Source organism: Microcaecilia unicolor, chromosome 10 (genome assembly GCF_901765095.1).
Source record: "Microcaecilia unicolor chromosome 10, aMicUni1.1, whole genome shotgun sequence".
NCBI classification, from domain to species: Eukaryota; Metazoa; Chordata; class Amphibia; order Gymnophiona; family Siphonopidae; genus Microcaecilia; species Microcaecilia unicolor.
In genome coordinates, this window is record NC_044040.1 from 114,444,477 (window position 1) to 114,467,599 (window position 23,123).

The 23,123-nt window shown below is 49.8% G+C and overlaps 2 protein-coding genes across 2 annotated transcripts in view; one reads left to right on the forward strand and one right to left on the reverse strand.

The window, feature by feature from the left end:
- PAK2 (p21 (RAC1) activated kinase 2) overlaps positions 1 to 23,123 on the reverse strand; it is a 745,824-nt gene that overhangs the window by 554,222 nt on the left and 168,479 nt on the right.
- Positions 282 to 21,021, forward strand: LOC115479103 (D-amino-acid oxidase-like). Its single transcript, XM_030216852.1, is given in 4 exon segments — positions 282 to 285; positions 10,959 to 10,962; positions 17,201 to 17,208; positions 19,715 to 21,021. A coding segment is annotated over 1 exon segment (1,041 nt). The 5' UTR covers positions 282 to 285; positions 10,959 to 10,962; positions 17,201 to 17,208; positions 19,715 to 19,733; the 3' UTR covers positions 20,775 to 21,021.

Genomic DNA, 23,123 nt, shown 5'->3' on the forward strand with positions numbered 1-23,123 from the left:
GAAATAAGGAAACAAATGGGCTCCCAGTCTGCGTAGAGACACTGCGACTACTGCTAGGCACTTGGTAAAGACCCTGGGAGATGACTTGAGGCCAAAAGGCAACGCGCGGTACTGAAAGTGATGTGTTACCAGCCAAAACTAAAGATACTTCCTGTGGACTGAAAGTATCAGGATGTGTGTATATGCATCCTTTAAGTCCAGAGAGCATAGCCAATCCTTTTCCTGAATCACAGAAAGAAGGGTGCCCAGAGAAACCATCCTGAACTTTTCTCGGACTAGGAATTTGTTCAGGGCCCTTAGGTCTAGGATGGAATGCATCCCCCCCCCCCCCCCCCGTCTTTTTCTGCACAAGGAAGTGCCTGGAATAGAATCCCTGCCCTTCTTCCCCTGCTGGAATGGATTCGACTACATTGGCCTTTAGAAGGGCGGAGAGTTCCTCTGCAAGTAACATAGTAACATAGTAGATGACGGCAGAAAAAGACCTGCACGGTCCATCCAGTCTGCCCAACAAGATAACTCGTATGTGCTAATTTTTGTGTATACCCTACTATGATTTGTACCTGTGTTCTTCAGGGCACAGACCGTATAAGTCTGCCCAGCATTATCCCCACCTCCCAACCACCAGCCCCGCCTCCCAACCACTTGCTTGTGCTGAGAGCTGAAAGAATGGGCTCTCGGTGGACAATTTGGAGATTTGGAAAGCAAATTGAGGGTGTATCTGAGCTGGACTATTTGAAGAACCCACCGGTCGGAGGTTATGAGAGGCCACTTTTGGTGAAAAAACATTAACCTCCCCCCAACCGGCAAGTCATCCAGGACGGACACTTACTGTAGCTATGCTCTGTTGTAGCCAGTCAAAAGCTGGTCCCCTTGCTTTTGCTGGGGAGCAGCAGGGACCTTGAGATCATGCTGTTGATGAGAACAAGCACGCTGGGACTGAGCCTGAGCAGGCTGGCGAGCTGCAGAAGTGTACCTACACCTGCAATAGGAATAGGAGGCACTCCGCGACCTACCAAAATACCTCCTGGATGAGGTAGCAATTGTAGAAGACGTCCGACGGGAAAGAAAAGACATAGTATGTGTGCTTCTTAATGTGGTCAGCGACCTCCTTGACCTTCTCTCCAAAAAGATTATCCCCCCAGCAAGGGGCATCCACCATCCTCTGCTTGACAGAATTGTCCAGGTCAGAAACACTCAGCCAGGAGAGTCTACGCATTGCTAGGTAGGGCAGAGATTCTGGATGCCACATCAAAAGTATCGTAAGTGTCCCTGGCCAAGAACTTGTGACACGCCTTCTGCTGCTTGACCAACTGGTGAAACGGCTAGGCCTGCTCCGGAGAAAGCACATCGACCAAGTCTGACAGCTTCCGCACCGAGTTCGACAAGTAGATGCTCGTGAAGAGCTGGTAGGACTGAATATGGGCGATGAGCGTAGTGGCCTGATACATTTTTCTCCTAAGAGAGTCCAGAGTTCTAGCTTCTCTGCCTGGGGGAGCCGAGACATAGTAGCTAGTATTCCTGGCTTTTTTGAGTGTGGCATCCAACAACATGGAGTCATGTGGAAACTGAGACCTCACCAACCCAGGTTCCCAGTGGATCTGATACTGGGTGTCGATTTTCTTGGGGACCACAGGGACAGAGGGGATGCCCAGTTCCGTACAAGGACTGCCTTAAGTACCTTGTGGACAGGAGCTGTCACTGCCTCCTTAGGAGGGGAGGGGTAGTCCAGGACCTCTACAGGGAATGAAATGGCCTCAGCCATTTCCTGTACAAAAGAGGTGAATGGGAGGCTCTCAGGTGGGAACAGTCTTCTCTCAGGTAGAGGAGAGGGCTCAGAAGGGATCCCATAGGACTCATCGGGGAAAATGTACCTGGGGCTCCTCTTTTGATTCCCAAGAGCATTCCTCTTCAGTATCAGATATCACTTCCCTCAGGGATGTCCGAGACCTGGCCCACCTCGACGTCAAGGACCCAAGCCCTCGAGAACAGTGTCAAGGAGCCAGCTCCCATCTTGTCTCGGTGAACCTTCTTCCACCGACGTCGAAGAGGTACCAGCCTGGGTGGCTGTCGACAGCGGGGCCACAAGCGGCGTCGGAGGCCACACAGCGGACTGAGGGCCAGGCGGGGCTGCAACATAAGGCATGGCAGGCACAAGCACCCCCGATGCAGATGCACATCGCTTCATAAGGCCTTCCAGAAGCTCAGGCAGCAAGACCCGGATACGCTCATCGAGGGACACCATCGGTAAAGGCTGTGAGGCAGCTCAGGTTGCAGAACCGCAAGGACCAGTGCAGGAGCAGGACCTTGGCTGCTAGGAGATGCACGCATCTGCACCTCCTGGATGGAGGGGGAGCAGTCCTCTTGGCATCAACACTTCTCAGGTGCTGAATCCCTCGGCACCCCAGAGCTCCCAGGACCGAACGCCGATAGAGATCAGTGATGGTGCTTCATGGCCTTCGCCCAATGTACATCACCCATGCGCCTCGGTGCTGACGAGGACAACGTTGAATCCTCACGTCGCCTCGGGGTCGAGTCCAACGATGGACGGTACTGGGGGGCATGCATAGCTTGAAGCCTCGAGACAGGTGGAGACCCACTCGATGCCTCACTGCTCCCAGTGTCTCAGCATCTTGCAGCAGCCATTCCTACTGTGACTCCCGATGTTGGTGCAGCACTCTACATCGAAGAACCAGATCTAGCCCCAAATATCTTCTTGCATAGAGCCTCTAAGGAAATTTGGGTCCTTTTCTTCATACGGTGACTCTGGGCAAGTCACTTAACCCTCCATTGCCCCATGTAAGCCGCATTGAACCTGCCATGAGTGGGAAAGCGCGGGGAACAAATGTAACAAAAAAAAAATACGAAGACAAAGGACACAATTGGCAGGGCTATGGTCAGGCCCGAGGCACTGCTGACACCAAGAATGGGTGTCTTCCCAAGATGGTCCAGTTGCACTGAGTACAACATTTGAAGCCACTGGGAGTCTTCAATGACATGGAAGGAAAAATGGTTTCAGCGAAATTAAAAGTCACGATGGTGCCTAAAAAAAAGGGGGAAGGCGGCACAAAATAAGAGCCCCCCCCCCCCCCCCAAAAAAAAAAAAAAAAAACTTAAAATGCGGGCAAAAAAAGCTAGAGACTGTAAGGGATTTTTTTTTGACAAATTGAAAAAATAAAGAGAAAAAAGTAAAAGTGGGTAGCAAACACCGCCGAAAGACACACAAATAGCTCTCTCCTGGATGTGTGAGGAGCAAGCGAAGAGAGCCGTTGCTTCTCACAAGGAGAAAATGAAACAAAGGTGCGCAGCGCTGCGGGTGGGAAGGCACTCGCACATGCGCGTTGGAGTGCTGCTCACACTCCAGAAAGCTCTCATTCTTTTTTCTATGGCATTTGATGACCCGTGTGATGCGGGATGCGTCTACCCACTTGCGTCTACCATATACAGTTCAAGCTTCTCCTATTGACCTTCAAGTGCACTCAATCTGCAGCCCCCCATTACCTCTCTACCCTCCTCTCCCCCTATGTTCCCACCCGTAACCTCCGCTCTCAGGACAAATCACTCCTATCTGTACCCTTCTCCACCACCGCTAACTCCAGACTCCGCCCCTTCTGCCTCACATCACCTTATGCCTGGAACAGACTTCCCGAGCCCATACGCCATGCGCCCTCCCTGCCCATTTTCAAGTCCTTACTCAAAGCCCATCTCTTCTCCCTTGCTTTTGGCGCCTAACCACCTTCCCCATTCATGATACCTACACTGACTACATAGTTTGTTACCTTTAGATTGTAAGCTCTCTTGAGCAGGGACTGTCCTTCCCCATGTTTAAACTTGTACAGTGCTGCGTAACCCTGGTAGCGCTATAGAAATGCTAAGTAGTAGTAGTAGTAGTAGTAAGCCTGCTTGTCATCGGAGAATGGGAAAATTAGATTCTTAACTTGGTAATTTTCTTTCCTTTAGTCATAGCAGATGAATCCATTACGAGTGGGTTGTGTCCATCAATCAGCAGGGGGAGATAGAGAGCACTGAAAAACAATAGTGCCTCATGGCCAGCTAGCTCCATCTGCCTCTTCAGTATTTGAAGCTTCCAAAGCAGTGTTACACCACAAGGCATAATATCATGAACTTTCCTCAAAGCGGATGAACGCCCCAAAACTGGAGATATAAGTCAAAGGAGGGAATGGACTCATCCTCCTGGAGGGAATGAACTCATCCTCCTGTAACTGAACAGAAATCCTGAAGACTGTTTTCCAACTTCTCCCAATGAGGGAACATATCTACAGGAAAAACTGAACATAAAACTAACATGAATCACATAATGAACCACAGAGGGAGGGCTCATGGATTCATCTGCTATGGCTAAAGGAAAGAAAATTACTAAGGTAAGAACCTAATTTTCCCTTCCTTGTCATCAAGCAGATGAATCCATTACAAATGGTATGTATCAAAGCAATCCCTAGATAGGGTGGGAACAAGCCACACCACGCGCCAGCACTTGTGCTCCAAAATGCGCGTCTCTCCTGGCAGCCACATCCAGCCTGTAATGTCGGGCAAACGAGAGCTTAGAAGCCCAAGTAGCTGCACTACATATCTCTTGAAGACAGAGTGCTCCAGTTTCAGCCCAAGAAGAGGAAATCGCTCTTGTGGAATGTACCTTAAAGGCTTCAGGTGGAGGCCGGCCAGATAGCAGATATGCTGAAAAGATAGCTTCTTTGAGCCAACGGGCTATAGTGGCCTTAGACGCTGGAGACCCTCTGCGCGGACCTGACAAAAGAACAAAAAGATGGTCAGAGGTCCTGAAGGCATTTGACATGCGCAGATCCAGAAGGTGCAACTGCCCATAGGCTTCTGGAAACTCCTCTTTAGAAAAGGAGGGCAGGAAATTAGGCTGGTTTAGGTGAAACGCTGAAACCACCTTAGGCATTCTATTGTTCTATCGCCCTATCATTTCCCCATTGTTACATTCCATTGATCTATTCCCAGATGATATTTTGACTTTGTCTTTCCATAACTCTTCACAATGTAACCCATAATCATACTGTGACTAATTGTATTTCCATCATTCACAATGTATTGTAAGCCACACTGAGCCCGCAAATAGGTGGGAAAATGTGGGATACAAATGCAATAAATAAATAAATAAATAAGGAAAGCACCGTACGTACCATTACTCCGGACTCTGAGAATTGCAGAAATGGGTCTGACAGGACAGCACCTGGAGCTCAGATACCCGTCTCGCCGATGTCACGGCCACCAAAAAGACCGTCTTTAAGGTCACATCCTTCTCCGAAGCTCACCTAAGCAGCTCAAAGGGCGAACACTGAAGGGCCTTCAAAATTAACCCCAGGAGTCACGTGATGCTGTAGAGGGAGTGAGATGTGCTCTCAGGCTCTCTTAGACCCCAACACCTCTTAACTTAACGTTGAAACCTCAAACTAAATAAACACAGGACGGGAATCAAGAGAGCATCCAACAAAATAGCGCACAGCAGATGGACAAATTTGTAGAAACATCGGGGAAAGCAATGGCGATCAGAGGGCAGGAAAAGGAAAAGGAGAAGGCCCAAGGCGCGGACAGCGCGGCGGAGATAAAGCAAGCGCCGGAAACCCCTGTGTTCTCGTTAGAACAGTTATCGCAACTCACCGCAGCGGTGGAGAAGGCAATGGAGCCGAGATGGGAGCGGCTGGAAGGGCGGCTAGCAAATATGGAAACCCTGCTGGGTAAAACAGTCCAAAGAGCAACGGAGCTAGAGCGTAGGGTCTCGGCGCTGGAGGATGCAGAGGCACCAGCTTCTCAGAAGCTGGAGCGAGCGCTGGAGAAAATTGAAAGCATGGCGTCTGCCTTAGATGACCTCGAGAATCGGTCACGGAGAGCAAACCTCCGGATCATCGGTGTCCCCGAATCAGTGGGAGATGGCGTATTGTGCACCAAAATAGAAAAATGGTTAAAGGAAGAGTTTGCGCTCTCGGACCACGCGGGACCGCTATGCCTAGAGCGAATTCACCGCGTGGGCAGAAAGCAAGAAGGGAGGCAGGCTCCAAGAGCAATTATCCTTAAAGTACATAATTATCTGCACAAAGTGGAAATCTTGCAGGGATACCGGATGAAGAGGGATACTACTCAATATGAAAGCCACACAGTCAGAATATTCCAGGATTATTCGGCACAACTGCAGGGAAAGAGGAGAAACTTTACCCCGCTCTGCAAAAGACTACATGAGGCCCACATACAATTCATGCTGATTTACCCAGCCATCCTCAAGATTAAGCACGAGGGACGATGGAGGTCTTTCGAAGAAGTGGCAGGGGCCTCTGCGTTTATAAATAAAATAGAGAACAATATGAATAATGTCCATGCAAATAGCAAAGATAAGTGAAGTTCCTGTGTATAGGTATGATAAGGAAACTGTGAAGTTGTCATTTTTCAGTGTAATGAGGGTTGGAAGCATTCCATAATAGTAGGGGGTGGAATCCTGGGTACTTTGGAAAAGCTACAGAGGTGGGGGGGGCTACTAGCTTTGAAGTGACTCTAGGTCTGTAGGAATATGGACCCAGAATTACAGTTGTATGGGATTGGGCAAGGAGGGAAGGGGGGAGGGGGGAGCAGGAGGGAGGGATTATGGGGCAGAAATATGGGACTATGTTGCATACTACACACAGTGAATTTGTGGCAGGATAGTCAGGGTCAGTACGCAAGAAGCAGGATAAGGGAATTTGATAGTTGGGAACCGCAAAGCTCTGGGGGGGAGGCTGGGCGCCCCCGGAGATGCATAGGAAGAGAACCGATAGAGGAACAAAGTCCTGCTCCTGGCTAAGCAGCAGAGAGGAGAGGTCCGGGTGGTCTCCTGGAATGTCTGTGGGGTCACGTCCCCAGTAAAGAAAAGTAAGATCTTAGATGCTCTGAAACGCCATGGGGCCTAAATAGCTTGTATTTAGGAGACCAGACTCTCACAAGAGGAAAGTGAAAAGCTGAGGAGGCAATGGGTGGGAGAAGGTAAAATTATGTATAATCATACCTGATAATTTTCTTTCCATTAATCATAGCTGATCAATCCATAGACTGGTGGGTTGTGTCCATCTACCAGCAGGTGGAGATAGAGAGCAAACTTTTGCCTCCCTATATGTGGTCATGTGCTGCCGGAAACTCCTCAGTATGTCGATATCAAAGCTCCATCCGCAGGACTCAGCACTTAGAGAATTACACCCACGAAGGGACACTCTGCCCAGCTCACCACCGCCGAAACGGGGGAGGGGAATTAACCCAGCTCATCCCCACACAAGTGGGGGAGGGGAATCCGTCCAGCTCATCCCCGCGGAGCAGGGGAGGGACACCACACCCGCCGATGCGGGGGGATCTGGCTTATCCTGCAACCGCAACCGCGGGAGGAGCTGACTGACCCTAACACCGCCGAAGCGGGAGGGGTACAAAGCTGCCCTACAGCCGCACGAAGCGGGAGGGAGTGCCGGCAGAATTTATGTCTCAATCCAGCCCCGTAAAACGGAGGGGAGAGGAATGCAGCAGCTCACTGTAACACAAACTCGTCTCAACTCTTGAAGAATCCAAGTGAAAGAAGAACTTGAACACGAAGTCCTCCTGAAGTAACTGAAGGCTAAACTTGAACCTAAAATTCAACCAGAATATAAACAGTACAGATATCTGGGAGGGGCTATGGATTGATCAGCTATGATTAATGGAAAGAAAATTATCAGGTATGATTATACATAATTTTACCTTCCATATCATCAAGCTGATCAATCCATAGACTGGTGGGATGTACCGAAGCAGTACTCACCCAGGGCGGGACATAGAAATCCCTGACCTCAACACTGAAGCTCCAAACCGGGCCTCCGCCCGTGCAGCCACAGTCAAACGGTAATGCTTGGAGAATGTATGAGCCGAAGCCCAAGTTGCCGCCTTGCATATCTCTTCCAAGGAGACGGATCCGGCCTCTGCCATCGAGGCCGCCTGAGCTCTCGTGGAGTGAGCCTTCAGCTGGATAGGCGGCACCTTCCCCGCGGCCACATAAGCCGCTGCAATGGCTTCCTTGACCCATCTTGCCACTGTAGGCTTAGCAGCCTGCAGACCCTTACGAGGACCTGCAAACAGGACAAACAGATGATCCGATGTCCGGAAATCATTGGTCACTTCCAAGTATCTGATGATGACTCGTCTCACATCCAGATATTTAAGAGCAGAGTACTCCTCTGGGTAGTCCTCCCTACGAAAGGAAGGGAGACAGAGCTGCTGATTCACATGGAAGCGAGAACCAATCTTGGGCAGGAAGGAAGGCACTGTGCGAATAGTCACTCCTGCCTCAGTGAACTGCAGAAAAGGCTCTCGACATGAGAGCGCCTGGAGCTCGGAAACTCTTCTGGCTGAAGTGATAGCCACCAAAAAGACTGCTTTCAACGTCAGGTCTTTCAGAGATGCCCTCGACAAGGGTTCCAAAGGCGGCTTCTGCAATGCTCTTAGCACCAGGTTGAGATTCCACGCAGGCACCACTGAGTGCAGAGGAGGGCGCAGGTGATTAACTCCCTTGAGAAAGCGCACCACATCTGGCTGCGAAGCCAGGGAAACACCCTTCAGGCGGCCCCTGAAGCAAGCCAGAGCCGCTACCTGGACTTTAAGGGAACTGAGCGACAGGCCTTTCTCCAGACCTTCTTGCAGGAACGCCAACACTGAAGAAATTGGAGCAGTGAAGGGAGAAAGTGAGCCTGCTTCACACCATGCTGCAAAGATACGCCAAACCCTGGCGTAAGCAGTAGAAATAGAGCGCTTCCTCGCTCTCAGCATAGTGGCGATGACCTTGTCTGAGAAGCCCTTCTTCCTCAGACGCTGCCGCTCAATAGCCAGGCCGTAAGACCAAAGGGAGAGGGATCCTCCATCACCACGGGACCCTGATGTAACAGGCCCTGCTCCACTGACAGCCGCAGAGGATCGTCGACTGAGAGCCTGAACAAGTCCGCATACCAGGGACGTCTGGGCCAATCCGGACCCACCAGGATTACCCTGCCGGGATGCTTTGCCACCCGGTCTAGCACCCTGCCCAACATGGGCCAGGGCGGGAACACATAGAGGAGCTCTTGTGTCGGCCACTGTTGGAGAAGAGCATCTACTCCCAGGGATCGAGGGTCCCGTCCTCTGCTGAAAAAGCGCGGCACTTGGCCATTGGCCGATGACGCCATCAGATCTAGGCTCGGCTGGCCCCAGCGCTTCGTGATGTCCAAGAACGCCTGAGCAGATAGTTGCCACTCTCCGGGCTCCAAGGTATGGCGACTGAGAAAGTCCGCCTTGACATTCATGACTCCGGCAATGTGGGCCGCTGAAAGCTGCTCCAGGTTCGCTTCCGCCCACTGGCAAAGACTCATAGCCTCCTTGGCTAGAGGGGCGCTCTTGGTACCTCCCTGGCAGTTGATATAGGCCACAGCCGTGGCATTGTCCGACAGGACCCGTACAGGCTTCAACACCAGTACCGGGATGAACTCCAATAACACCAACCGAATGGCTCTGAGTTCCAGGAGGTTGATAGACCACTTGCCTCTGCAGGAGACTGGAGCCCCTGCGCTGTCCTTCCCAAGCAGTGGGCTCCCCAGCCCATCAAAGAGGCGTCTGTCGTGATGACAATCCACTCCGGGGTCACCAGAGGCAATCCTGCAGACAACTTGTCTGTCTGCGTCCACCAGCTCAGCGCCTTGCGCACTGCTGGGTCCACGGGAAGGCGCACAGCATAATCCTCCGACATCGGAGTCCAGCGCAGCAGCAGAGATAGCTGTAGTGGTCTCATATGAGCCCTGGCCCAGGGCACTACTTCCATCGTGGCCGTCATAGAGCCCAACAGCTGCACGTAGTCCCAAGCCCGAATAGGAGAGGCTACTAGGAACTAGTCCACCTGAGCCTGAAGCTTGACAATCCGATTGTCTGGCAGGAACACTCTGCCCACTTGAGTGTCGAATCGAACTTCCAGATACACCAGGGACTGAGTCGGGCGCAGCTGGCTCTTCTTCCAGTTGATGATCCATCCCAGGGAGCTCAAAAGAGCAATTACCCGGTCCATAGCTTTGCCGCACTCTGCATAAGAGGGGGCTCGGATCAACCAGTCGTCCAGATAAGGATGGACTTGTACTCCTTCCTTTAGCAGGAAGGCCGCTATGACCCCCATTACTTTGGAAAAGGTCCGCGGAGCAGTAGCCAACCCGAAAGGGAGGGCTCTGAACTGGAAGTGTCGTCTCAGGACTGTAAAACGCAGAAAGCGTTGGAGAGGAGGCCAGATGGGAATATGCAGGTACGCTTCCTTGATGTCCAAGGAAGCCAAGAACTCTCCTGCCTTCACTGCCGCTATAACAGAGCGGAGAGTCTCCATGCGAAAGTGCCTCACTTTCCAGGCCCATGTGACCCCTTTGAGGTCGAGGATAGGCCGTACAGAACCTCCTTTCTTTGGAACCACAAAGTAAATGGAGTAACGTCCCTTCCAATCTGATTTTTGGCACGGAACGACCGCACCCAGGCGGATCAGGTTGTCCAAGGTCTGCTGCACTACCACAGCTTGACCGAGACTTGCAGGGAGAGAGTACAAACCCGTCTCTTAAGGGTTGGCAGAAACTCTAGCTTGTAGCCGTCTCTGATGACTTCCAGCACCCACGCGTCTGAAGTTATAGTGGTCCACTCGCCCAGAAAACGAGGACAGCCGTCCGCCAAATCTGCACTGGGGCGTGGACCAAGGCCCCGTCATTGGGTACGAGACCCTGGGGGAGGACCGGAGGGAGCACCTCCGGGACGGCAGTCCTCTGCGAAAGGAATGCTGCTTGGGGAGAAATTCCTCTTGAAGGAGAGGGGGGCAGAGGAACCCGACTTGCCCCGGCGGTACCGATGGGCTTCCTGCAACCGTCCTCTGGAGGTATCGGGACGAGTACTATAACCCGAGCCCTGACCTCTGGTAATTTCTTGCCCTTAGACGTGCCGAGATCGGTCACGATTTTGTCCAGCTCGACCCCAAAGAGCAGCTTGCCTTTAAAAGGCATCTAGCCAGGCGGGATTTAGAGGACGTGGTCAGCAGACCAATGTTTCAGCCAAAGCCACCGCCGCGCAGAGACTGTCTGAGCCATGCCTTTAGCTGAGGCTCTCCAGACATCATACAGCAAGTCTGCCAAATAGGCTAAGCCCGATTCCAGGGCCGGCCAATCAGCCTCAAGGAATGATCCGAGGGGGAAGCCCGCTGCACCATAGTCCGGCACGCCCTGGCCACATAGGAGCCGCAAACTGAGGCCTGCAAACTTAAAGCAGCTGCCCTCAAAGGACGACCTTAAGGCCGCCTCCAATCTTCTGTCTTGGGGTCCTTTAGGGCCCGTGCCACCTTCCACCGGCAACTCCGTTTTCTTAGTCACCGCAGTGATTAAGAATCCACGGTAGGCCACGATAGCCTCACGTTCACTCACAGCCAAAGGATAGAGGCGGGACCTAGCCCTAGCCACTTTAAGGCTCGTTTCCGGGACATCCCATTGAGCCGCAATTAAGGTGTGCATGGCATCATGCACGTGGAAGGTTCTAGGCGGGCGCTTCGTCCCCAGCATAATGGCAGAGCCAACAGGGGCTGAGGGAGAGACGTCCTCCGGAGAGGAAATCTTCAACAGTGTCCATGGCCTGTAACAACAGGTTGGGCAAATCCTCTGGGCTAAAAAGCCGCGCTGCAGAGGGGTCATCCGCTCCCAGCCGAGCGGGGATCTATCCTCTCCAAGGAATCCGCAAAGGATCGTTGGGAGACCTCAGACAACGCTGCCCTCATCTACATCGGAGGAGACAAAAGGTCCTCCAAGGCCTGGAAATCAACGCCGAGGGCGTTTACCTCTGGGAACCTCAACCTCTTTATCAGAAGAGGGAGCAGGGCAGCGTTTTGCATGAGGAAAGCCTGATGCAGCAGCAAAACAAACTCGGGGGAGAACCCCCCAGACTGTGCACTTCCGCAGCCTGGGCAGCAGCCCTAGACAGCACTCTCAACCGGCGCTCGCAATAGCGGGGGAGGAGACATGCTGCGCATCCAAAATGGGTCCGGCGCGAAACTCCGTGAAGGAGCCGCGCGGGAAGAACGGCGCTAACTTTAGCCGCTTTTGTGGCCGTCGCCCAAATTAAGGGCATTCATGGCATTAATGTCTCCAACCTCAAGGGCGGCCCCGAAGAAGCCGTCCGAGCCGCGTGGCCGGCCAAGATGGCGGAGGCGAGGAGCGGGGGATGGGCTTTATGGCGGGAAAAAAACCGCCACGCCGGAGGAACGACCGGGACATTCATCGGTCACTAAACTATCACCCATCAAGGGCGAATCAGGTTGTAAAACCCCCGCATCCCCTCTAGAAGCGCTCCAGCGATCCGGGGAGTGACCCTTTGCGCCCTCGCCCTCCGACGCCATTGCCACGAGGAGAAGAATCGGGGAACCCCCTGCCCGCTATAAAAAGGTAAAATTACCTGCTTGCCGCTCCGAGCTGTAACGAACTGGTGTCCCAGTGAGTAGCTGCAATGAACGTTTAAAGAAACGTCGAATTAAAACGCCTTTAAAAAGACGTTTAAAAATATATATTTTTTTTTTTTTTAACGGAGCCAGCGGGAGGGGGGAGAAAAGGAGGGACCTGGCGCCACCAGGTTTGCACTTGCTCAAGAAGAGCCCTCAACCCCAGGCCTCAACAAAACCTAAGGATTAGGCTTGGAGGCCTAGCCAGAGCTGCTGCTGTGTGTGACCACCACCTGCTGAGATAGAGAACATACTGAGGAGTTTCCGGCAGCACATGACCACATATAGGGAGGCAAAAGTTTGCTCTCTATCTCCACCTGCTGGTAGATGGACACAACCCACCAGTCTATGGATTGATCAGCTTGATGATATGGAACTGCACTGTTACCCAGCAAGCGGTAGAAAGGGAGGGGTGGCTATCTTAATTCACAAGCCCTAGCTTGCCAAGTTACACCGTTATTTAAAGATAAAGAAGGAAAATATGTGGGGGTCAAACTCAAACTACAAGGCAGGGATCGGCTCTTGATAGCAGTTTATGCACCTACAGGATCGAGTAAGGCTTTTTACTCTCAGCTATTGGCTAAGTGCCAACAGTATGCAGAATTGCCCATAATAGTGGCAGGGGATATGAATCAGGTGTTTGACTGGGAGATGGATCGCTCTGGGCCTAAACACAAAGGGACCCCATCTAGTCCATCATTGTCGGAGTCCTTCTGCAGGTTAGCGGGACTGGTAGATGCGTGGCGGCTGCTGAATCTAGAGGAGAAGGCCTACACACACATCTCTAGGGCCCATAGGACCCACTCTAGATTAGATTATATCCTCCTCTCGCAGGAACTCTTTAGCCAGGTACAGGCGGTGCAAATAGGGCCGGAGGGCCTCTCAGACACGCAATGATATGGTGGATTTTGAAGCGCAGCCATACTATAGAGCACAGGTGAATTGGAGGTTCCCAGCTTACCTATACCCCTCTGCAGAATTTAAGAAGTACTTGCTCACTAAATGGGAAGAATACTGCACCTTTAATGCTCAGCATGCAGATGACCCAGTGCTTTTCTGGGCAGCTGCAAAAGCAGTGTTGCGGGGGCACATAATTGCATATGTAAGTCAGCGCAACCGCCGCATTGCAAAAGGTATTATAGACAGAGAGTACCAATTTAGAGAGGCAAAGCGGCGACATATAAAGTCACCTACAACAGGGAATTACGAATCGCTGATGGTGGCACGAGCAGCGCTGAACGAGATATTACATGAGCAAATGACCCGTTCACTAATATATAGGAAATACAAGATGCACAAATATGGAGACATAGTGGGGGGCGCTTAGCGAGGATGGTGAAAGGAGCCCATAGACCTCACTTTATTGCGGCAATTAAAGATAGTGCGGGGCAGGTGAAGATAAGGGCAGAAGAAATAGCTGAGACACTCTGGAGTCATTTTGCAGCGTTGTATCAAGGGGGGAAAGGGGACTTAGAGGCAATAAGAACCTATCTGAGAAAATCGGAGTTGCCACAACTCACTGCGGAGGAGGCAGCAGGGTTAAATGAGCCGATAACGGCTAAGGAAATCCAGAAAGCTATTAAAGCATTAAAGCTGTACTCGGCACCCGGAACAGATGGTTATTCGGGTGAATTTTATAAATTATTGGGGAATCAGCTTGTAGGGCCGCTGTGGGAATATTATATGGAGGTGACAGAACAAGAGACTTTACTCCCACAGGCGAACACAGCATTAGTCAGCCTAATACCAAAGGGAGGGAGAGACCTGTTGAGCCCTGGATCGTACAGGCCGATATCATTGATTAATGTAGACCTCAAAATCTTGTCACGAATATTAGCAGATAGACTGGCTCCTCTGCTGCCCCGGCGTGCCATGAAAGCCAGGTGGGCTTTGTTAGAGGTCGACAGTCAGTGCTCAATGTACGCAAGTTGTTAGCGGCTGTGATCCACGTGGCAGTAGAAGGAGAGGGTGGTCTTATAGTTAGTCTAGACGCAGAGCGCGCTTTTGACAGGGTGCTCTGGCCCTTCATGTTTGAAACTTTGCAATGGGTGGGGATAACGGGCTGGTATCTGCAGGCCATACGAACACTATATTCTTCACCGAAAGCAATGCTTATAATTAATGGGGTCAGAACCCGGGAACTAGACATAGAGTGTGGGACACGGCAGGGCTGCCCCTTGTCCCCTTTGATGTTTGTGCTCTCTTTGGAACCGTTGCTGTGCAAGGTGCGGGCAGAAGAGGGGATACGGGTAATAAGAATCCAAGGGGTAGCAACGAAAATTCTTGCATATGCAGACGATCTATTATTGCTGCTGGATGCAGGCCACTCATCCCTGTACTGTTTTTTAGAGGTGCTGCAAAGGTATGGGAACCTTTCGGGCTTTAAGCTTAATCTCACAAAATCGCAGGGGCTGCCATTGGGAGAGAGAATAAAGGACAGCTGGAACGGGGAATTCCCCTTGGGGTGGGCAGAAGGCAATATCAAATATCTAGGGGTTCGGGTGTCAGCTGACCTGTCAGCTCTGTATAAATTGAATGTATTTCCACTGATGGAGACTCGAAGGCTTTTGCAGCTCTGGGGCGCCTATCCCATTTCGTTAATAGGCCGCATAGCGCTCTTTAATATGATGATAGCGCCCAAGTGGCTTTATTTATTCCAAATGTTGCCACTATATTTGCGGAGGAGGGAGGAGCGGAGGTTGTCTCAACTGATTCAGGAATTCCTGTGGAGGGGCCGGCGCCCCAGACTGCCAATGATGGGATTGCAGAAGCCTAGGGCTCATGGGGGTATGGGGTTGTTGAATATAAGATATTGGTGGTGTCCTGTATACTAAGGCACATTAGAGACTGGCTGGCTGGTACGCAGAACTTCACGCCAACTGACATAGAGACCTTGCTGTCTCCCAAGGAGCACCTGGGATGGCTGTTACACACCACAGGGAAGAGGCCGCAGATGGAAATCAGGAAAAACCCATTCGTCAGCTCAGCAAGAGAAGCATGGAGATGGCTGTGCCGGCGGCACAGATTCTCTTCTGCAGCAACGCCCTTTCTGCCATTAAAACATAACCCGGACTTTCCAGTGGGGACCTCTTCAAGGACCTTTGCTGAATGGCATTCCCGGGGGATTCAATACCTATACCAGATACTGGATGAGGAAGGTAAACTTAAGAAATTGTCAGAGCTGCAGCAAGAGTTTGGGCTACCGAGAGCGGACTCCCTTGCATATTACCAAGTGAGACATTATGTTCACTCATTGGGCTGGATGAACTTATGCGAAGATGTGCAGGAGATAATAAGTTCGGCGCTGACTCTGGGGGCCCAGAGTGTGGTGCCGCTGAGATTCTTTCACAGAAACCTCCTAGACTCGACGGAGGGCATAGATTACAGAAGTTATGCACAGAAGTGGACGATAGACCTAAGGGAGGAAGTCACGGAGACTCTGTTCACAGGGTTTCTGACTAGTACACGGAAAAGTGTCACGTTTCCTCGTGACTGGGAGCTGCAATATAAGTTCGCGCTGAGACTCTATGTGGCGCCTAATCGAGCATATAAGGCAAAGTTCGGAGCCTCTGGGGCATGCTTGAAATGTGGACAAGATCCAGCTACTCTGAGTCATATGTTTTGGTTATGCCCGCAGGTACACAGCTTCTGGAAAGCGGTGGTGGGAGCCATTGAGAAGTATTGGAACTGTACAGTGCCTTTACAACCCTTGCTTTTATTTGAAGATTTTAAAAATGTAAGTCTCTGAGTGCCGGGCTTGAAGGGGTTTTTGCAACGAGCTATGCTGCAGGGGAAAAGAGTACTACTGACAAATTGGAGAGAGAGTGCCAGCCCAACACTGGCCCAATGGAGGGTACAAATAATAGAGATGTTGAAATTAGAGAGACGTGGAGTGCAAGACTTTGAAACAGAAGCGGGTAGACAACTGACAAACACCTGGAGTAATTTCTGGGACACTCTTCAACCAGCAGCCAGGAGCAAACTTCTAATTGTTGAACATAGTGATACTTGAAACGTCCTGCTATGCCCAGAATGCCACTAACTTGAGGAGTAGAGGAGGGAGGGGGGGGGGGAGGGGGGGAGGGGTAAAAGGAAAAGGGATGGGAAGGGGAAGGGAGGGGAGGGAGGAGGTAGCATAAGGTTGTTCAAAAGAAATACCCAGATATCATGTTGATGGTAATAGTTATCAGAAGTTAACATGTTGTATTACATTGTGATGTGCTATGGTTGCAGTACATGAATGTATCTTTTATGCGAATACCAGTTAATAAAAAAGATTTAAAATAAAATTAACCCCAGGTTCCAGGCCGGACACAGAGCCCGCACGGGAGGACGGAGCCGAAGCACCCCTCTAAGAAAACGTGTTAGATCCGGGCAAGCAGCCAGAGAGAGGCCAGAGACCTTCCCTCGAAAACATAAGTACATAAGTACATAAGTAATGCCATACTGGGAAAAGACCAAGGGTCCATCGAGCCCAGCATCCTGTCCACGACAGTGGCCAATCCAGGCCAAGGGCACCTGGCAAGCTTCCCAAACGTACAAACGTACATGCGAAGGCTGCCACTTGAACACGCAGGGAATTATAGGCCAAGCCTTTTTGTATACCATCCTGCAAAAAGTCAAGTATCGGCGAGACAGAAGCCCGCATGGGTGTGATCGCTTTAGAAGCACACCAAGCCTCAAAGTGGCGCCAAATCCTGGCATAAGCCACAGAAGTGGAACGCTTGCAGGCCTGTAGGAGAGTGGAAATGACTTTACTGGAATATCCCTTGTCTCTCAATTGCGCCCTCTCAATAGCCATGCCGTAAGACCAAAGTGGCAGGCGTCCTCCATGGTCACCGGGCCCTGTGACAACAGGTTGGGTACCAGAGGTAACGGCAGGGGATCCTCTACCAGCATCCACCGGAGGTCCGCATACCACGGCCTCCTGGGCCAATCCGAGGCAATGAGAACCACCTCTCCTTAGTGTAGCCGAATTCGCAGGAGTACTCGCCCTATCAAGGGCCATGGAGGGAACACATACAGGAGGCCCTGAGGCCAGGGTTGAGCCAAGGCATCCAACCCTGACGAACGAGGATCTCTCCGTCTGCTGTAGAAGCACGGGACCTTGGCATTTGTGCTTGACGCCATAAGATCCATTATGGGCTTTCCCCATTTGGCACATATCTGCAGGAATACTTCGCCTGCAAGTTCCCATTCCGCTGGGTCAATTTGATTCCTGCTCAGATAATCGGCTTGCACGTTGCTTTGACCTGCAATATGAGCTGCTGACAGAAACTGCAGATGAAGCTCGGCCCAGTGGCAAATCTGGGCGGCCTGCGCAGCTAGTGCTATGCACTGAGTGCCTCCTTGGCAATTTATGTAGGCCACTGCTGTCATGTTGTCCGACAGAACTCTGACAGCCAATCCTTCCAGGGTCAATTGAAAGGCCAGAAGCGCCTGGAAAATCGCTTTCAACTCCAAGCGATTGATGGACCACTCCGACTCCTCAGGTGTCCAAAGACCCTGGGCATGCCTTCCCCAGCAATGTGCACCCCAGCCCTTCCCCAGCAATGTGCACCCCAGCCCTTCAGGCTGGCATCTGTTACCACCAGGCACCAATCAGGGAGCGCTAGCGGCATTCCTCGCCGCAGCATGCTGTCTGAGAGCCACCACTCCATACTGAGCCGGGCTGCAGGGAGCCACGTGAGTCTGCATTGATAATCCTGAGATACTGGAGACCAGCGTTGAAGCAGGGAGCACTGCAGAGATCTCAGGTGCGCTCTCGCCCAAGGCACCACTTCCAAAGTGGCCGTCATCGACCCCAACAGCTGGACAATGTCCCAAGCTCGCAGGCGAGGCATCCTCAGGAGCAGACGGACCTGGTTCTGAAGCTTGCAACGCCTTTGCTCGGGTAGGAAGACCATCCCCGAGGCTGTGTCGAACCGGACCCCCAAATATTCTAGCGATTGAGAGGGGGTCAGGTGACTTTGGGCTATATTGACGACCCAGCCCAGAGATTGCAGTACTGAGACCACTCTGGCTGTAACCTGATGACTCTCTTCTACAGAGTCTGCTCTGATGAGCCAGTCGTCTAGGTACGGGTGAACCCAGATATCCTCTCGCCTGAGAAAAGCAGCTACTACCACCATTACCTTGGAAAAGGTTTGGGGAGCTGTGGCAAGGCCAAAAGGCAGGGCCCGATACTGGAAATGTTTTCCCATCACCGCAAAATGCAGAAACCTCTGGTGCAGGGGCCAAATTGGTATGTGCAAGTAAGCTTCTTTCAGGTCCAGAGACGTGAGAAACTCTCCTGGCTGTAACGCCGCTATAACGAAGCGCAGGGTTTCCATGTGAAAATGCCGCACGTTCAGAGACTTGTTGACTTGTTTTAAGTCTAGGATAGGCTGAAAAGACTCTCCTTTTTGCAGCACCACGAAGTAAATGGAGTAACGGCCAGAGCCGCATTCGGCGGGAGGCACGGGGGAAACCGCCCCAATGTGAATCAAGACTTGCAAGGTCTCCTCTACCGCCGCCCGTTTGGCGGCAGAACCGCATCGGGACTCCACAAACACGTCTCTTATCGGGGCATTGAATTCTATTCTGTAGCCTTTGATCACGAGGGAGGGAGCGACACTGGATCTGGTGCTCACAAATGGGGATAGCATGTCAAATATCCGAGTGGGTGCCCACCTGGGCAACAGTGACCATCAAATGGTTTGGTTTGATATTACAGCTAAAGTGGAGAGCGACCACTCAAAACTCAAAGTTCTGGATTTCAAGTGTGCTGACTTTAGTAAAATGGGGGAATACCTGAGGAAGGGCTGGGAGGAAGTACGAGAAGTGGAAGGACAGTGGTCCAGGCTGAAAGAAGCTATAAATAGGGCCACGAACCTGTAAGGAAAGTAAATAAAAGCAAGAGAAAAAGTAAACCGATATGGTTCTCCAAGCAAGTGGCTGAGAAAATAAAGGCTAAAGAGTTGGCGTTCCGGAAATACACAAAAACTCAAGAAAAGGAACACGAGGAGGAATACAGGATGAAACTGAAAGAAGCCAAGAGAGAGATACATCTGGCAAAAGTGCAAGAACAAATAGCTAGAAATGTAAGGAGGGGTGACAAAAATTTCTTCAGGTATATAAGTGAAAGGAGAATGGCTAAAAAGGGAATTGTGAGACTAAAAGATACTGCGAACCGCTGATGATCTCCAGACGAGCCCTGCCATGCACGGCTTTCGTAGTCAGGAGTTTAGGAGTCCGAAAGATGCACGTAACTGTGATCGGAGCGGGCGTGATTGGACTGTCCACTGCCCTCTGCATCCATGAGCAAGATCACGCCAAAGTGAATCCACTGGTGATCAAAGTGTACGCGGACACCTACACGCCTCTGACCACTAGCGATGGAGCAGCTGGGTTGTGGCAACCTTATTTATATGATAAGGGGAACACTCAAGAAACTAAATGGAACAGGGAGACGTTTGATTATCTACTGGACTATGTTAACACCGAAGAAGCAGATAAAATGGGAGTATTCCTGCAGTCTGGCTACAATCTCTTAAAGGAATCAGCTCCACCTCCCTCTTGGAAGGAGAGCGTTCTGGGATTTAGGAATCTGACATCAAAGGAACTTGCGCTGTTTCCTGGTTACAGTTATGGCTGGTTTAACACTGCACTGATGATCGAAGGAAAGAGCTACTTACCGTAGCTTATGAATAAGTTAAAGGAACGGGGAGTCCAGTTCTTCCTCAAGAAGATTGAATCCTTTGAACAGGTGGCCAGAGAAGGTACAGACGTTATATTTAATTGCACGGGAATACGTGCAGGAGATCTGCAACCAGACCCAGATTTAAAACCAGACCGAGGCCAAATTATACAGGTTTTCGCCCCTTGGATGAAGCACTTTATTTTAACGCATGATTTCCATACCAGTGTCTATACCACACCATACATTATTCCAGGGAGCCAACTGGTGACACTGGGAGGGATTTTCCAGTTGGGAAACTGGAGTGAGCAGAACAACTCAAAGGATCACAAAACTGTTTGGGAAGATTGCTGCCAGTTGGTGCCCAGTTTGAAGAATGCAAAAATTGTGACCGAGTGGTCCGGTTTACGACCAGTGCGAAACAAAGTTCGGCTGGAAAGAGAAGCTCTTACATACGGAAGCAATACGGTCCAGGTGATACATAATTATGGCCATGGTGGGTTTGGTTTGACCATTCACTGGGGCTGCGCCACGGAGGCCGCCAAGATATTTGGAAATATTTTACAAGAAAAAAAGATGATAAAACCACAGTCAATGCTCTGATACGTTGGCAGTGAAATAGGATAATCTGTCCACATTTCAGGAACTGCGAGGAATGACCATTCTACCCTACCTCCCGCCATTACTTCCTCAACTCATTTCACATTTAAATTCCTGATTATAGGTTGTTTGTAAGCAGCAGTGATCGTCTTAAGAGAGGGGAGCAGTGTGTTAAATTCTTAAAATATTTTTGTACTGCACAGCTTAAATTCTGAGTGGTTTACAAAGTACACACAGAGTAATTTATACGAACAAAGAAAGAAGAGTAAAAACATAAACCTAACATTCTACAAATGTGCTCAAATGCAAAACTCATAATTCATCATACCTACAATCAAATAGTATAAAAGCATAGCAGTCAATACGCAGCCTGTGGCAGTCAGCTTATTTTTTTCAAACACGACACCATGGGCTGATTTAAAAATCAATCTAATCAAATCTAATCTACTTACTTATAAACCGCTTAATCCCAGCATTTGGTCCAAAGTGGTTTACAAAAGATAATGAATTACAATAAGAGAGAAAAATTATTAAAAGGCTAAATTGGATCCAAGATGGCCGCTAGCACTTATGTTTAGCTGTACGCTCTGATTCCTCTCTGCCATTATGCCTAAACGAAGAGGGAAGAGTAGTGCCCGATTTACCCCACTACCTCCTTCGATTACCGGACCGATGGATCGGTTTGTGAGCCAGCAGGGAACTGCAATGCAGATCGGGAGAGGGCCCTTGTTGGACGCCGCTGTTTTGGAGGACTCGATGGCGTCCTCCGGGCTGGAGACAACTTTAAGCCCCGATCATAGAGCTCCGCCCCCGCAACCGCTGATCACAAGTTCGCCGCTTCAAGGAGAGCAAGGCCTGGCTCAAGAACGCACGGGATCTGCACTGGGTAATCAGTTTCAACTAGATGAGGCGGGACGAACAAGATCGAGTGAAGAAGCAGGGGAAAGAGACGAAAGCGGAGAGCCGGTGGAAGACTGGGAAAGCATATTTCCGGCGGAGCTGTCTAACAAGCCTGTGGAGGTAACTCTAGATTCCCTTTGGGAATTAATGTCCCAACTGGGGAAATTATTTCTTGCTCAAGTAGTTAAAGGATCTCAGAAATTAAAATCCTTAGAACAAAGGGTGGAACAGAATGAAAAAACTCAACAAGTTTTGGTAAATCGCATGGATAAGTTAGAACAAGAAACAAAAAAAATTGAAAATCTTCAAATGACGATGGTAAAAGATATTACAAATTTAAGACTTAAAGTTGAAATGTACGAGAACCATATGAGAAACCTTAACTTGAGATTCGTAAATTTCCCAAGAATTCAGATGATTCAACCGGCTGAAATGCTGAAAAGATATTTGAGGGAAAATTTGGGAATTCCTCAGGAGAATATTCCACCCTTTACTAAAGTATATTATCTTCCTAACAAAAATACTATTCAACAAAATCAACAGGAACAAAGACCTGAAAATTTATCACAATTTCTAGAGACTTCAGACACTGAATTAGCCACAGCGGCCACTTTGGTGGCAACTGTGGCGTTGCCACATGATAAACAGTGGTTGTTCTCAATGTTTTTTCAACATAGGGATACACTGTTTTTGGGTTTAAAAATTTCCTTGTTTCCTGATCTCTCTAGAGAAACTCAACGTAAACGAAAACAGTTCCTTATTATCAAACCAGCAATTCAACAGCTAGGAGGGGTATTCTTTCTGAGGTATCCATATAAATGTATTGTTAGGTTTGACTCTGTTAAATATGTTTTCCTGGAACCCCAACAGCTATCGGCTTTTATTGCGTCTAAAAGATCTTCTAGATAGCTTTAGAAATTTAGCACTCCCTTCATAAGTGTTCTTTCTTATAATTATTTCCTTGTTTTTCCTCTTAATTTTAAATCTTGGATTCCTTTGTTAGGACTTGAGTGTTTTGCTAGAATATTTCCATTTGGAATAATGGTAATATTGAATTTTGCCTGTTTGATTTACAATTGTAGATGTACACTATCCTTCAAGTTGTATCTTGAATAATAGTCTGTAAAAATATAAATAATAAAATAAAATAAAAAAAAAAGGCTAAATTGGATATTTTTGAAACAAATATGTTTTTAATTGTTTACAAAAAAAATAACAGAAGATGCCCGAGTTAGAAAAGATGCTGAAGAATCAAGCGGAATATGAACTGCTTGATAGAAAAGACCTTGTTGTCAAATAGATTTAAACGATGGACGAATGTCTAACTCATATGTCATGCACATAAGTTCAATCATGTTTGTTTCTCCTCTGTTCCAAAATCTTCATTGACTCCCTGTTGAAAAATATATTTGGCGAACGCCTTTGACGGTGCTCTGTAAGCCACATTGAGCC